Source organism: Triticum aestivum, chromosome 6A (assembly GCF_018294505.1).
Source record: "Triticum aestivum cultivar Chinese Spring chromosome 6A, IWGSC CS RefSeq v2.1, whole genome shotgun sequence".
NCBI classification, from domain to species: domain Eukaryota; kingdom Viridiplantae; phylum Streptophyta; class Magnoliopsida; order Poales; family Poaceae; genus Triticum; species Triticum aestivum.
Window position 1 is genome coordinate 285,555,057 of NC_057809.1, and position 13,289 is coordinate 285,568,345.

Sequence of the window (13,289 nt, forward strand, 5' to 3'; positions counted from 1 at the left end):
ATACATGAATAAAGAATTACAACATCCAAATACAATCAAGGTCCGACTACGGAACCAAAATAAAAGAAGAACCCCAAATGCGACAAGGTCCCCGGTCGACCCCAACTGGTCTCCACTACTGATCAACTAGAACGAAACGACACAAAGGACAAGATCTTCATCGAGCTCCTCCTGAGCTTGGTTGCGTCACCTGGAATGGCATCATCGGCACCTGCAAGCTGGTTTTGGAAGTATCTATGAGCCACGGGAACTCAGTAATCTCACACCCTCGCGATCAAGACTATTTAAGCTTATGGGTAAGGTAAAGGTATGAGGTGGAGCAGCAGCAAGCGACTAGCATATATGGTGGCTAACATACGCAAATAAGAGCGAGAAGAGAAGGCAAAGCACGGTCGTGAAAGTATGATCAAGAAGTGATCCTAAAACAACCTACATCAAGCATAACTCCAACACCGTGTTCACTTCCCAGACTCCGCCGGAAAGAGACCATCACGGTTACACACGCGGTTGATGTATTTTAATTAAGGTCAACTTCAGGTTTTCTACAACCGGACGTTAACAAATTCCCATCTACCTATAACCGCGGGCACGACTTTCGAAAGTTCAAATCCCTGCAGGGGTGTCCCAACTTAGCCCATCACAAGCTCTCACGGTCAACGAAGGAATAGACCTCCTCCCGAGACATTCCGATCAGACTCGGTATCCCGGTTCTACAAGACATCCTCGACAATGGTAAAACAAGTCCAGCAAGACCGCCCGATGCGCCGACATCCTGATGGGAGTTGCACATATCTCGTTCTCAGGGCAACACCGGATAAGCAATCCGTACAAATAAAACCAGCCCTCGAGTTTCCCCGAGGTGGCGCTGCGAGGGGCTCTAGTTTGGACCAACACTTAGACAAGCACTGGCCCGGGGGGTTAAAATAAAGATGACCCTTGGGCTGGCCTAACCCAAGGGAAAAAGAGGCTAGGTGGCAAATGGTAAAACCAATGTTGGGCCTTGCTGGAGGAGTTTTATCCAAAGCGAACTGACAAGGGGTTCCCATTATAACCCAACCGCGTAAGGACCGCAAAATCCGGGAACATAACACCGATATGACGGAAACTAGGGCGGCAAGAGTGGAACAAAACACCAGGCATAAGGCCGAGCCTTCCACCCTTTACCAAGTATATAGATGCATTAATTAAATAAGATATATAGTGATATCCCAACAAGTAAACATGTTCCAACAAGGAATAACATCTCCATGTTCCAACAAGGAACAAACTTCAATCTTCACCTGCAACTAACAACGCTATAAGAGGGGCTGAGCAAAGCGGTAACATAGCCAATCAACGGTTTGCTAGGACAAGGTGGGTTAGAGGCTTGGTTCAACAATATGGGAGGCATGATAAGCAAGTGGTCGGTATCGCAGCATAGGCATAGCAAAAGAGCAAGCATCTACCAAGCAAAGATAGAAGTGATTTCGAGGGTATGATCATCTTGCCTGAAATCCCGCAAGGAAGAAGAACGAGTCCATGAAGAAGACAAACGGACGTAGACGAACGGTTCCTCACAATCACGACGTTATCGGAACCAACCCGAAGAAGCAACACCGGAAAGAAGCAAATAACATAGTAAAACATCCACCACAATAAACATGACATGATGCACAACCAAGTATGATGCATGTCCGGTTTAATGAAGCATGGCATGGTAAAATGCACAAACAATCCTACAAATTAAGTGGAGCTCATTATGCAACGGAGTTGCATATTGAAGAAAACACCACATGACTTATTTAGTTCTCTCTCGTTTAGGTAACCAACAAGATTAAATGTTGTTAACATGGCAAGAGGTGAAGCACAACAAAACTACCTATCTGGGCAAGTTTAAATGAGGCCAGAAACAACAAAACAACAAGTCCGGAAACTCCTCATGTGCACATTTTAGGTTTGGTACTGTTCTGCCCTAAACACAATTTTAGAGTTGTTAAACATGCAAAGTGATGCCACCATGTTAAACTAGGCATTTTTCCACCCCATTTACATATAAAGTTTATTCGAAACCAAGCTACGGTTATTTAGTTATGATTTAAAACATTTTAGCATGTCATAGGAGCAAATCTAACCAAACAACATTTTAAACATCTGAAACATAGATGAAAGTGACATAATATGAAACTACACGCAATTCTAAGCAACTTTCACGTTAAGTTTGTTTTAATCCGATGCACGGTTTGTGAGATATGATATGCATGATGTATGAGTGCTTTTCTGCAAAACGGGCGTTCTCTGGAATAAGCTAAAACATACTGCGGAAAAAAAACACAACTCGGGCCAAAACTGGCCCGAACTGGGCTGCACAGGAGCAAACAAAGGATGGGCTTCCTCACATCGGGCTCCAGGAAGTCGAGCCTTGGCGCTGGGCCACGCACGCCCTGCTGGAACTGGGCTTCGCACGAGGCAGAGGAGGGGGTCAACGCAGACGGGCGACTTGTCGCTGTTCGTCGTCGTTTCCAAACGCAGAAGCAGAGGCCGGCGACGAGGATTAGGGAGGACCGACCGCGGCGATGAGCTGGAGTGTGCGGCCTGCGGGGTCCAGCTGGAGGCTCTCGTCGTCGACGAGGAGCTCGAGGAGGAGAGGAGCGATCGAGGTGGCGACGAGGGCGGGTTGCAGGTGGCTCCGACGCGGGACTTGGGGTGCAGGGGCGAGGCGAACATCGAGCGGATCCGACGGGTGGCGCTGCTCGAAGGACACCAGACGAAGCAGGACGGTGGCGGTGGCGCCATGGAGCTTGGGCGAACTCATTTTCATTCCTGGGAAGGAGAGAGAGAGAGAACCACCGTGAGAGAGAGAGAGAGGGAAAAACAGGAGGAGAGGACCGGGATGAGGTCAGTCCTGGTCATGGCCGCCGGCGGCAAGGTCGCCGGAGGGCGCGGCCTGCAAGGTTGGCGAGGCTCGGGCGTGAGGGCTCCTCCCCCGATCCTGCGGCTGGTTGGATCGAAGGAAGGAGGAGGCTGGTGGGGAGAGATCGAGAGGAATGGCTGCGGGTGGATCTGGAGGCTGGCTCGCGATTGGGGGCGCGCGGAAAAAGAAGAGGAGACCAGGTGGCTGGCGGCGACGGCTGGACAGGGGAGGATCCCTAGGAAATAGGGTTTTTGTCCAGATTTAGACTAGGGACTATATATAAGGAAAGAGGGAGAGTTTAGGGGCTAATCCGTCCCTCCAATTAAAATCGAGCGGTCGAGAAAAATACACAAGGAAGTCCAATTAACAAAACGGAGACGTTTTGTAGATGTTTGGGGATGATCTGGACACAACGGTGATGACTGACCGGGTCGAGTCCGGGACAGCTTTCGGACGCGCGCGCGAGGAGGTCCGGTGCACTATGCAAAGAGGGGTAGGCATGGGCCTAGGTGGACTGTGGAGAGCGGGTTGGTCTGAGACGAGAGGGGAGAGATGCAGCCCGACACGATTTCCGGAGACCAAAAACGTCCGACAATAAGACCGGGTATACTACCGCTATAGTTATCCGTTGGGGCATCAAACAGACTCCGAACGCGATGAAACTTGGCAGGCAGCCGACTGACAACAAAACAACACCGCACGCCAACTTTCATCCCATTCCGAGAACATTTTCCGGTCACTTATAAAATAATATTTCAGACGTGTCGCGGGCGCGTGCAAGTGTGTCTGGGCTCAGAACGGACAACGGAAGGAACTGGGAGACTGGGACAGATGCAAGTTTCAAAAACGTGATGATGCAATGCACATGATGACATGAAAATATGCAACACGCAAGCAAATGACATGGCAACGACGGCGAATAACTGGAGGACACCTGTCTCAACAGTCTCGGGGCCTTACATTCACAACCTATTGTAATCAGATGCCCCCAAAGAAAACAAAACTTCGGAGCTCAAGACGTAGGGTTGTTAGAGCAACTCCAACAGGCTGACCCAAACGAATGAAGATTTCATCCGCTTTTTACCCGTTTGGGTCGGCGGCCCGCCCGGCGTCCGCCCTCTTTTAGATTTGAGTCGGCAGCGCGCCCAACGCGCCGACCCATATGTGCCGGCGTGGCCGGCTGGCCGCCCAATATTACATTGATTTGCATTCAAGCATGTTGTCAAATAAGATAGTTTACCGAATAAAATATTATAATTTTACAAGCCGGATACAAATAAAAATGCTTCACATAGTTTTGCAAACGAATAAAAGAAGATACATTTATTGGTTGCCAACATGAGCCCACATATGCTCAACCAAATCATTTTGCAGCTGCACGTGAGTTTTCCAATCACGCATGTCTTCATGAAATTGGGTGAACTGTTCAAATGTTGCCGCTACTCCATGCTCAGGCACAACATTCTCACCCTGAAATTGAAACCCTTGATCGTACAGACGTTCCGGGTGCTCGTCTTCTACGATCATATTGTGCATGATCACACAAGCAGTCATCACCTTCCACAGTTTCCGCGTGCTCCAGGTATTAGCAGGATACCGAATGATACCCCACCGAGATTGCAAAACACCAAAGGCACGCTTGACATTCTTCCTAGCACTCTCTTGCTCTTGGGCAAATCTTTTCCTCTTCTCTCCGACGGGTTGGGTATTGTCTTGACAATAGTGGTCCACTGAGGATAGATACCGTCACCCAGGTAGTATCCTTTGTCATAGTTGTGGCCGTTGACAGTAAAGTTCACCGGTGGGCTGTTGCCTTCGGCAAGCCTAGCAAACACCAGCGAGCGCTGAAGCACGCTGATATCATTGTGTGATCCAGCCATGCCAAAGAAAGAGTGCCAGATATAGAGATATTGAGACGCCACAACCTTTAATATGACAGTGCAAGCCCTGACATGTCCCTTATGCTGCCCTTGCCAAGCAGAAGGACAGTTCTTTCACTCCCAATGCATGCAATCTATGCTGCCAAGCATCCCTGGGAAGCCCCTTCTGGCATTCATCGCTAACAAACGGGCCGTATCTTCAACTGTCGGCTCTCTCAAGTACTCGGGGCCAAACACAACAATAACAGCCTTGCAGAACTTATACAGCGACTCTAGGCATGTAGACTCACTCATACGGACGTACTCGTCAATGAGATCACGGGGCACTCCGTATGCAAGCATTCAGATGGCGGCGGTGCATTTCTGATAAGAGGAGAAACCGATCTTGCCGACGGCATCCTCTTTGCACTCGAAATAGTCATCATAGCGGACCACCCCCTCTCTAACACGGTTGAAAAGATGCCTACTCATATGGTAACGGCGGCGGAATTTTTGATATTTGAACAACGGGTTTGTTGTATCAAAGTAGTCCTTCCAAAAAAGGAAATGCCCGCTCTCTCGGTTGCGATTCAACGCCCGAAGGTGGCCCAGAATGGAGCCACGGAACAACGGCTGCTGGCTGTTGAGGTGGTGATGGACCAACACGACAGCCAATATCTCCTCCTCCTCGTCGGACGACGAATGTCGGAGTCGCAAAGGAAATTGTGGAAAAAGAACTCGTCGCCGGAGTCCATTTTCATACCTTGGCAAACTGTCGAACAGCTTGCGAGCGTCGAAGAAGAAGACGGTCGGCGAGGGGAATCGCGGCGTGCACGGACCAGCTAGCTGCGCTGCCGGCATCCGACGAGCGAGCCGGTGAGGATCTGGCCGGGGTAGCGAGGCGGCCTCTTGGTCGCGGGCGGCTGTGCGGTGGGGGGAGCGGCGGTGGGAAGCAGTTTGCTCCCCGGCGGCAAGACGGGGATGGCGAGCGACAAGGGGAGTGAGCGGCGTTGCTGGGCGGATGTGGAGGCGGCGGCATCAGCTGGCAGAGTCGCCGGCAAAAAAGGGCGGCGACGTCGGCGACGAAGGAGGCGGGCGAGAGTTGTTGTTGGCTGGAGGGTGAGGGGAGATGCCAATGTGCCACCGACCAGTGGCTCGGGGAGGAAAAAGACGAGCGCGCACGTCCGGCTTGTGTCCGCGCCGATGCAAATCCGGCTCAAAAATGAGCCGGGAATGGGTCGTCAGCGGACACGTGTCCGTTTGAATCGGCGTGTTGGGCCGATTTTTCTGTCTACCCCAACCTAGATGAACGGCGATAGACGAAATGAGTCGCTCCATTAAAGTTGCTCTTATCTCAAAGAGGTCTGAACTCGTAAATCCAAGTGTCCATCTGTATAGCAGGTTCCGCCCCCTGTTTGTACCCTTGCTATCACGGTCAGATTCGTTGCCTCGACGGGTAATCGGATACTCGCCACGACTGCCCCCGGAGCACAGGCTGAGGGCAGCAAGCCTCGCCCGCCCGCGCTTCCGGAAATCGGCAGGCAGACGATCTCCGGTCGGCCACCACGATGCTCACGTTTCCTTGGGCACCCAACAACCGCCCCCAGCACTCAACCGGGGTCGCCGTTCCACGTCAGCGCCTCGTCCTCATCTCATCCCAATTCCCAACCACACCAACCCCCCACGTGCTGCTGCTGCTGCACACCGGCCGCACCCGGTAACCCAAAACCACCTCTCACATCACTCACCCACCCACCCACCATCACGCACCGCGGGTCCCTCGGGCGAGATGGTCCCACTCGACATGGACAAAAGGTCACAGGTTTATCGCGCGCGTCCCCGTCGGCGCCCAGGCTCCGCTTCGCTATAAGTACGCGCCCCTCCCGCTACTGCTCTTTTTTTCCCCATTTACCTCCGCGGAACCCCCCTCGCCTCGAGATTCGCGCGGCCGTGTCTGCCTCTGGGTCCGCGCTTCCGTTGTCTAGCGTCCTGAGCTGAGCTAGATCTCTCAGCTCGCTCTTTGCCGGCGCTTTGGGCTTAGATCTGGCTGGGGCGAGTAGGCGGAGGCCGATCGCGGATTCGTGACGAGGGAGGGGAGCCATGGAGCTGGGGGCGGCCGGGATGCGGCGGTCGGCGTCGCACAACTCGCTGTCCGGGTCCGATGACTTCGACCTCACACACCTGCTCAACAAGCCGCGGATCAACGTCGAGCGCCAGCGCTCCTTCGATGACCGTTCGCTCAGCGACGTCTCCTACTCCGGTGGCCACGCCAGAGGAGGCGGAGGCTTCGACGGCATGTACTCCCCCGGCGGCGGTCTACGCTCTCTGGTCGGCACGCCGGCCTCCTCGGCGCTCCACTCTTTCGAGCCCCACCCCATAGTGGGCGACGCCTGGGAGGCCCTCCGCCGCTCCCTCGTCTTTTTCCGCGGCCAGCCGCTTGGTACCATCGCCGCTTTCGACCATGCATCCGAGGAAGTCCTAAACTATGATCAGGTACAAGCAATGTATTTTTTTTTCTTTCTCAATGTTATAATGAATCGAAATTTCAAATCAGAATTAAATTTATGAAAGAGTAGCATGTTATCGACATATGCTTATCTGACTTAGGGGGGGGGGGGGGGGGGTTCGCTGCAGGTGTTTGTGAGAGATTTCGTGCCCAGCGCCATGGCGTTTCTGATGAATGGTGAGCCGGAGATTGTCAAGAACTTCCTGCTCAAGACCGTTTTGCTGCAGGGTTGGGAGAAGAAGGTTGATCGGTTTAAGCTTGGCGAGGGGGCCATGCCTGCAAGCTTTAAAGTGCTACATGACGATAAGAAGGGTGTTGATACCCTGCACGCGGATTTTGGTGAGAGCGCAATTGGGCGGGTTGCTCCAGTGGATTCGGGCTTCTGGTGGATCATACTATTGCGGGCCTACACAAAGTCCACCGGGGATTTGACTCTGGCAGAGAGGCCGGAATGCCAGAAGGCGATGAGGCTCATTCTGAGCCTGTGCTTGTCTGAGGGATTTGATACCTTCCCGACATTGTTATGCGCTGATGGTTGCTGCATGATAGATCGTAGGATGGTAAGTTATGGACTGGCACTTCCAATATGTTCAAGTCTAATAAGAGTACATTTCACAGGACTGCAAATTTCCTATTCTATTAATCAATGAATTACCACATCTGTGACTACTGACATACATACCATTCTTTTGGGCTAACATTTCATAGAATTACCGATGTGTGGATATTTCTTTGAACTTTCAAAATTAGGAAACAATTGATTGTACTTTGCTGAAACAAGGGTGATTAGTGAAAGTTCTATCAAATTTACGCAATCATTTAACAACTGAATATGAGATAGGAATTCAACAAGTTTCTTGTCATATAGACAAATACATGTCTTTTCATCAAGTCCCAGAGAAGCTCAAACAATGAAACAAGTCTCATGTCTGTTTCAGCAAATGTCAGTACTTCCATAATTTTTTATATAATTGAAGATCTATCAAACAAATTGTAGCACTGTGGTATCTTAGCTCAAGGTAATGGTAGGTCGGTATAATTGTCGAATTGGCCATAGAAGTCTTATAAGTAAGAAAAAAATAGTGCTAGTTCTGTAAAATTTACTCATATAAATTTATACACCTAATATTATGGAACCGAGGGAGTATTATCCTAATTAAAGATCAAATATCATGGTCGAAGTCATCTAGGTCTGAAACGAACGCTAAATCTTTTCGAGATATATCTCCAAAACAATATATTTCAGTTTGACATTTACTGCTGTAACGTTGTCATCTTTAGTTTGTGAGGTTTTAATGGTTTGTTTGCTTTTGTTGTTCTCTGTTCAAGTACATAATATATGACGAACAATGTGCTCATAGCTTTGTTGCGGTTTCACTTATTGTGTATCTTCATATAAATAAATGTGGTGCCCCCTTTTCATACTTATTGGACTTGCAAATTTCATTTCCTTTTGTTCTGGTGAGTTCATGGCGATTTGGACTTGTATGCCTTTGGTCATTTTTCTCCATCAAAAATATCTAATTGTTTTAGTTTGATGATGTGCTGATTTTCATACCACGACGGTGCTTCCAAATTTTCATGTCTGAGATACTAGAGTGCAATATCCTTGGCCCAAAAGCAATCCGAATGCCCGTGTTTTGTTTGACGAGGTCCAGTTAGATACACAAATCATACTATATCCACGATGCTGCAACACTCGATATGCCCTCATCGATACGGGCTTCCCAAGCCCACTACCTCCTTTAGTTGGTCCACCTGAACCTGTTGTTACATCTGCATGTGAGCAACCTTGCACTATCATTGAATTCGGCAACATTTTCCCTTCTGTGATATGTTTTTCTGAAGGAGGATATCCCCCAACCTCTGCATCATGTTGTGCACACAGCTACCCTTCTGTGATGTGTAAATTCACAAGTATTCCTTTCATTCTGTAGAACTGCAGATTAGGAATATGACTAATATTAAAACATTAATTTATTTGTTAGCAATAACCATTTCTTGGATGATGCATGTTGCTCATTTTTGCGTATGCATGTGCCCTATATGAGCTATGAATTCTTTTTAATTAAGTGAAATACCCTCTATGAGCTATGAATTCTCTTTAATTAAGGGAAATGCTATCATGGTCTCTGTTTGTGCTCTTCTTTTCCCCATTCTCACTCCAATCTTTTTTTGTAGGGTGTGTATGGCTACCCCATTGAAATTCAATCCCTTTTCTTCATGGCACTAAGGTGTGCTCTTCTAATGCTTAAACATGACGCTGAAGGGAAAGATTTTGTGGAGCGGATTGCAACTCGTCTTCATGCTTTAAGTTATCACATGCGGAGTTATTTTTGGCTAGATTTCCAGCAGCTAAATGATATTTATCGTTACAAGACGGAAGAATATTCTCATACAGCTGTCAACAAATTTAATGTTATTCCAGATTCTATTCCGGACTGGCTATTTGATTTCATGCCTTGCGAGGGTGGTTTTTTTGTTGGTAATGTCAGTCCTGCAAGGATGGACTTCCGTTGGTTTGCACTTGGAAACATGATTGCCATAGTATCATCTCTTGCTACACCTGAGCAATCCATGGCCATAATGGATCTCATTGAGGAGCGCTGGGAAGAGTTAATTGGTGAGATGCCTCTGAAGATATGCTATCCTGCTATTGAGAACCATGAATGGCGGATCGTGACAGGATGTGATCCAAAAAATACGAGATGGAGTTACCACAATGGAGGATCTTGGCCAGGTTATTGCACTTTGTGTTACTTGGATCTCTGTATGTAATATATGTGAAAATTATCGTGCTTTTGTTAAGTTCATGTATGAATTAGGCTTAGTTTGTGGTTGCTGAATCATGTTGTGTTCTTAATTTTTAATCCATTGTAGGAAATTAGCCACTAAAATAGGGAAAAGTGGATTGATCAAACGAGATTACCATAATCCACCATAATGCCTAGCACTGCCTTAGATTTTAAATTAAATTCAATGATAACTATCATAACTTTATTTTTTAGCACGTAGAGGAAGGTAAACTTATGCTAAGCATGTCAACAAGATGAACTGTGATTTACACCTTCCATATGTTTTTTAATGAGCCGCCTTTTCTGTTGATAAGAGAAAGATCTGCATGATCTCTCCTTTTGTGCTCCATTTTTTTGGTTTGTTTTAGTTTTCTCATATATCTAGTAGATATCTGAAACATGACATTGAGTTAAGCTGCAACAACCATTGCATACGACTTCTTTTTTCATGCATCAAACATTCTTCCTGCAGTACTTCTCTGGCTGCTCACGGCAGCAAGCATCAAAACTGGACAGCCGCAAATTGCAAGAAGAGCAATTGACCTAGCTGAGAGGAGGCTGTTGAAGGATGGCTGGCCTGAGTATTACGATGGTAAGCTTGGAAAATATGTTGGCAAGCAGGCAAGGAAATTTCAGACTTGGTCCATTGCCGGGTATTTGGTCGCCAAGATGCTGCTGGAGGATCCTTCGCATCTTGGTATGATAGCCTTGGAAGAGGACAAGGCAATGAAGCCAGTTTTGAGAAGGTCCGCCTCATGGACAAACTGATATATCGACAAGAGCTTTAGGGGAGCAACGTCTGGATTGAAAACACGAATTATTCGGGTAGCATTTCTCTGCTCATCCCTTGTTTTGACTTTCCCAACGGAAAGTTTTATTTTCTTCTGGATTCCTCGGCTGTACAATATCTCGGCTCATTTATTGAGTTGGAAAAGAAGCAATTGTGGAAATGAGTATTCTCTTTTCTTTTCTTTTCAATCCATCGTTGTAAGAAGATACTATTGATTCTTGCTTGGTCATTCCGTAGTAACGGGATCCTTGACTCAAAACTTTGTTGTTTGGGTTGACTATATAGACGAGTCTGCTGATCCAGCTTCCTATGATGAACATAAGTTTTTATCTAACGAATAAAAATTGCTCCATTCTGCTAGTGCATATCAGTTCCGTTCTTCCTGACTTCTCAAAGCGAGGCATAAATAGTGTGGGTGGCGTGCGAAATTGCATAGGAGCACTCGGCGACACAGCCCACTGCTATCATGCCCATCCAGTTGTCTCGGGATCAACACCCACTATATTTTTGTCTATTGTCTGCTTCCTATTGCCCACTGCTATCATGCCCATCCAGCTCTCTGTATTGTGTTCATTAATCTTTCTACTAGCCGCAAATGAAGCCAAAGAGAGACAGTCTGTGAGGAAGGTCGGCTGCCTGATGTTGAGACATTTAGCTACTTTTGCAGTCAAGAGAAGAGCAAACGCTTCAGCCTGCAGAGGAGTACTTGTAATTGAGGTGGAAGCTTGAATCTGCACGCTGACTTCCTTCTGATCGTGCGGCAAAGACATGTAGATACCAACTCCAGTGGCTGCTGTTCCCTGCAATAAACCTGAAATTTTTTTGCACTTAAAAGATGCATCAGTATATATTTTCGGTCCCGTGATAAGAAGATCTGATTTAAGCGTTTGTCCCTGCAAGGGAAGTTGATTAGTATGGGTTAAGATACAACTGGAGTTTTGAGGCTGATGGTGTGAAGAACTGTTAAGCAGATCACAGAAATCATTAGATAGAGAAGTAGCAGCAATATTAACTTGGTGAGGGGTAGATTTCTTTCTATTAAAAAGATAATCATTCCTCGCCTTCCAAAGACACCACATAAAATTTAGAATGTTGACAACAGAAGCATGCGGATGGTTCATATTAAGTAAAGCAAGAATAATACTATGGATATTGGTATAGATCTGAACTAAAGCATCTGTTCTGATGAACCAAGGATGAGAAAACCAAGGAGCTCTAGCGAAGTCACAAAGAAAAAACATGTGAACCTCATCCTCTTGCTGACCACATCTGCAACAATATTGAGAAATATGTACGGAAAAGCGCCCAACCCTCAAACCTGTGGGAAGAGCTTTCCGAAGGAGTCTCCAAGCGAAAGTTTGAACTCTGGGGATCATCAACTTTTGCTTCCAAATCAACTTGAGAAGATTTTTCACCTACAAAGAAACTTGAGAAGGAGTATTTATTGGATTGGCATGAATATCCTGCAAACACAATTTATAAGTAGATTTGGAAGAACAAGTACCATTAGGAGTTGGATCCCAACATAATATATCCGGGCAATCTTGGTGAATAATGTCAATTTGAATGATAACAGAGGCTAGAGGCTGTTGAAAGAAAAAGTTAATGAGGTTATTGTTCCAGACTTTCTGACCCGACATCCAAAGATCCTTAACAAGAGAAGGATATATGTATCCTGGAGGCTGAATAATAAGATTGTCATGAATAGAAGCCCAAAGAGAATACCAAGGGGGTACTCCAAAGAGATATATTCCCATGCGTGAGTTGGTAGAAAGAGTGAGCTTTGAGTTTAGGCAACATTTTTAAAATGGAGGACCAGAAAGCAGATTTTGGAGTAGGAATTAGCAGTCCAAATAGAGGCATCATGGAAGTATTTAGATTTGAGAACAAGATGAAGGTGGGAGGAAGGGTCTTTAGCAAGCCTCCAAGCAGCTGCAAGAACCAGACCCTCATTAATTGCTTACAAGTTCCTAATGCCAAGACCACCTTCCTGTTTGGAATTGCAAATGTCCTTCGAAGCCCTAAAACAAAGGCTCTTGTTAGAATTATTCCATCTGATTCCTGTCCACCAAAAGTTCCTTATAATAGCAGTGAGTTTGGCTATAAACTTCTTAGTAAACAAAATGTTAGACATGTATTACACAGGAATAGCAGAGAACACAGACCTAATGAGCTCGAGCCTAGTAGCATGAGAGAGCATATTAGCTTTGTAAGCAAGCAATTTATTCAAAATTTATCAAGAACAAATTTGTAAGCAGTAGTTCTATTTTCTGCAGGAAGAATAAGCAGATGGCCAAGGTGGGTGAAATTGATATCCATGGTAGAAACATGAAAACTTGCTTAATCTCTTGAATAGTGGTTTGACTAACATGAGTATTAAAAAGAATAGCAGATTTGGCCCAAGTTGGGGTTTGACCTGAAATATAACAAAAGTGATGGATGAATTGAG

General features: G+C 46.8%; 1 protein-coding gene across 2 annotated transcripts; it reads left to right on the forward strand.

The window, feature by feature from the left end:
• Nucleotides 1-6,652: 6,652 nt before the first annotated feature.
• On the forward strand, nt 6,653-11,200 carry LOC123127444 (cytosolic invertase 1). Of its 2 annotated transcripts, none has more exons than XM_044547151.1 (4): nt 6,653-7,242; nt 7,384-7,815; nt 9,437-9,995; nt 10,523-11,200. In XM_044547151.1, the coding sequence occupies exons 1-4, from the start codon at nt 6,850-6,852 to the stop codon at nt 10,816-10,818; spliced, it is 1,680 nt and encodes a 559-aa protein (XP_044403086.1). In that variant the 5' UTR covers nt 6,653-6,849; the 3' UTR covers nt 10,819-11,200. The 2 variants fall into 2 exon arrangements, with proteins under 2 accessions (XP_044403086.1, XP_044403087.1); XM_044547152.1 differs by having other exon boundaries at nt 7,483-7,815.
• The last annotated feature ends 2,089 nt before the right edge of the window (nt 11,201-13,289 follow it).

What these genes read in the sequence shown, in the direction of transcription:
- LOC123127444 (XM_044547151.1), top strand. Translation starts at nt 6,850, where the DNA reads ATGGAGCTGGGGGCGGCCGGGATGCGGCGGTCGGCGTCGCACAACTCG. An exon ending in AAGTCCTAAACTATGATCAG is followed by an intron (nt 7,243 to 7,383) that starts GTACAAGCAATG and finishes GGTTCGCTGCAG; the next exon opens with GTGTTTGTGAGAGATTTCGT. An exon ending in CAATGGAGGATCTTGGCCAG is followed by an intron (nt 9,996 to 10,522) that starts GTTATTGCACTT and finishes TTCTTCCTGCAG; the next exon opens with TACTTCTCTGGCTGCTCACG.